Here is a 3,334-nt window from a genome sequence, read left to right as displayed (position 1 = left end):
GACCGGTTGAGACAATAGCTCGCTCACAATGCTCGCTCCCATCTCTGGTATTTCTGACGCTACTCTAGACGCCCTTTCCCATCTTCGTAAACGGCGGTACCCTGCCTACCGTATCGCATCGCTTCCCCAGTCAGCGCCGCTGGTGGGGGAGTGTTGTGGCGGCGTAGTTGTACCCATGGTAGAGGAATACTTCATCTCACCATGATGGTACCAAGGGTAGCCAAACGATGGCATCACTGCGCACGACGGTTGCGATCACAGGGTAGATTATACGTCTATTGCGGTGCAGCATACGCCAAACGATGGCGCCACCGGCGACGCAAAACTCGATACCCTCGACGTAACCGGCGTTTATAGCAGGCACAAACTACGCTGCTTCGGCGATTGTCGTAGGTAGCTGCTAGGGTTCATTAACCTACCTGATGAGTCCGACCCTAGCAGTGGGACGAAACAATCACCCCAAGAGCACGCCATTCTTCAAATGGCGTGAACTCACCCCAGCACATACCGCCAAAAAATGATGTTAAAATTAAATTCGACAACTATTTCGAACCTCAAAAAAATCTCACCATGTTACGTAATACTTTTTTCACTAGAACACAAAAAGTGAATGAAAGTATAGATAATTTCATAACAGACCTTGAAAATTTGAGCATGAAATGTGAATTCAAGGATCTTCATTGCCAACATGAATTCTCATCTTACGAATATACGCCAACGTCTACTGCAGGAAGTCGATATCTCTCTTCAAAAAGCTGTTGAACTAGCCAAATCTGTCGTTCTGGCTCAACAAAATTCAGAGAAAATCCAGAAGGAGTCCATAGGAGGATCAGAACAAGTCCTTTTTATTAATAAAAAGAATTCCAATTCATATGAGAAATCTAGGCAATCAATATCACAGAGCATCAGTCAATCATCCAGTGGCTCCAGGCGTGAGTTCCAAAATCGAAGATCATCTCCCAGTAGCAACAGTGTTTGTGGAAGATGTGGTCAACAACATAGATACAAATGTCCAGCTTCAAATGTTAAATGCAGGTTATGTAAAAAACAGGGTCATTTTGCAAAATTTTGTTTCAAAAATACAAAATCAGTCAATAAATTAGAAATAAAAGACTATTCAAGTGATGATTCAATTTTTCCTTTTGTCGGTATGGTTAAAAATAATAATATTGTTAGTCAGAAAAAAGATTCTTGGTCTCTGAATGTTTTCATTGATAATTTTGAAGTCGAATGCATTCTTGATTCTGGTGCTGATGTTAATATCATGTCAATTGAAACTTTCAGGAAATTGAGTTTACCGGATTCATTTATTAGTAAATATCAAGTTTCCATTAATAGTTTTGGAGGAAACAAGATACCAGTAATTGGAAAATGTGATCTTAAATGTTTTTTCAATCATACATATGAAATTTTCACATTTATAATTGTCAGCATATCTTGTCCAACTGTCTTGGGTTTACCCACATGTCAGAGAATTGGTATTTTGAAAAAAGTTTTCAATCTCACAAATAATGATTATAATAAAATTCTTAATGAATTTCAGGATGTATTTCAAGGCCTAGGATGTTTACCTCCAGTCTGCCATATCAAGTTACGTCCGGATGCTATTCCGCATGTCGATCCACCTCGAAAAGTGCCGTTTGCTTTACATGACAAATTGCGAAAAGAGTTAGAAAGAATGGAGAGCATGGATGTCATATCTAGAGTGTTAAAACCTACGTCTTGGGTTAATTCTATCGTCATTACTGTCAAAAAGTCAGGTCAGTTGAGAATATGTCTTGATCCAAGGAATCTCAACAAAAATATTATGAGAGAACATTTTCCTCTGAAAAACTTTGATGAAGTCAGATCAAAATTAATCAATGCTGCGTATTTTTCACATTTGGATGCTTTTTCTGGTTTTTGGATGTTGAAATTAGATGAAGAAAGTTCAGATTTATGCACGTTTCAGACGCCATTCGGTAGATATAAATTTAATCGTTTACCTTTTGGTATATGTTCGTCATCTGAAAAATTTGTTCAAGTTATGAATGATTTATTTGGAGATATTGAAGGAGTTTTAATTTTTGTAGATGAATTTTTAGTATATGGAGAAACTTTGGAGATTCATAATATACGTCTTAAAAATGTCCTACAAAGAGCTAGAGAAGTAAATCTTAAGTTCAATAAAGAAAAAAGTAAAATAGCAGTCACTCAAGTACGTTTTTTGGGTCATATATTCAGTAAAGAGGGTATTAAGGTCGATGATGAAAAAATTGAAGCTATCAAAAAATTACCTCCTCCTTCTAACACTAAAGAGCTTCAAAGATTTTTTGGGATGATTAATTTTCTCGGTCCTTTCATCAATAACTTGTCTGAAAGAACAGAAGTACTTCGAAATCTATTGAAATCAAACAGTCAATGGATTTGGGATGAAAATTGTGAAATAGCATTCATTAATTTGAAAGATATTATTACCAAGTCCCCAGTACTAACCCACTACAATCCTAATTTACCATTAGTTTTGTCTGTCGACAGTTCACAATCCGCTATTGGAGCAGTCATTATGCAAAATAATCGACCTATTGCCTACAGTTCTAAAACCCTAACTTCTTCTCAAAGGAACTATGCTCAAATTGAGAAAGAATTATTTGCCATACAATTTGGTTGTGTCAAATTTCACCAGTATATTTTTGGTCATAAAATCACAGTACATACAGATCATAAGCCCCTGGTATATCTTTTCAAGAAAGCCCTCTTTGATATTCCTGCTAGATTACAAAGAATGATGTTAGCTTTGCAAGCTTATGAGCTGGATGTCATTTATGTACCAGGAAAACAAATGTATATTTCTGATACTTTATCAAGGGCAGCTCTAAAAGAAAATTTTATTCCAGATTATGAATCTGATATTCCATATCATGTCAATATGACATATTCAACTTTTGCCATAACTGATAAATATCATGAAAAATTGTGTCAGAGTACTGAGTCAGATGAAACTTTGAAAATTCTAAAAAAATATTATTATGAAGGATGGCCCAAATCAAAAGAGAAAACGCATGTTTTAGCGAAACCTTTTTGGAATTTTCGAAATGAAATTCATGAAATTAAAAATTTGCTTTTTAAAGGAACTAAATTAATTGTCCCAGTAAATTCTTCAAAAAATACATGAAGGTCATCAGGGTCACAATAAATGTCTTAATTTGGCTAGGGAATCTTTTTATTGGCCTAATATGTCTAACCAATTGAAAAATTTGATTGATCAATGCTCTGTCTGTGCAAAATTCCGGTCTGCCAATCAGAAGGAACCTCTTCAAAGTTATAGTATAACTAATTTTCCTTGGGAACGAGT

At 35.7% G+C, this 3,334-nt stretch overlaps 1 protein-coding gene across 1 annotated transcript; it reads left to right on the top strand.

Annotated features, from left to right (window-relative positions):
• The first annotated feature begins 682 nt into the window (after window positions 1–682).
• LOC123311581 lies at window positions 683–3,065 on the top strand. Its single transcript, XM_044895626.1, has 2 exons — window positions 683–1,035; window positions 1,544–3,065. Exons 1-2 carry the CDS (start codon window positions 689–691, stop codon window positions 1,560–1,562), a joined length of 366 nt encoding a protein of 121 aa, XP_044751561.1. The 5' UTR covers window positions 683–688; the 3' UTR covers window positions 1,563–3,065.
• Window positions 3,066–3,334: the final 269 nt, after the last annotated feature.

The sequence above is a fragment of the Coccinella septempunctata genome, chromosome 4 (assembly GCF_907165205.1).
Source record: "Coccinella septempunctata chromosome 4, icCocSept1.1, whole genome shotgun sequence".
Taxonomy (NCBI): domain Eukaryota; kingdom Metazoa; phylum Arthropoda; class Insecta; order Coleoptera; family Coccinellidae; genus Coccinella; species Coccinella septempunctata.
Note: the sequence above shows the minus strand (reverse complement) of the source record. Positions and strands in the feature narration are given on the sequence as shown.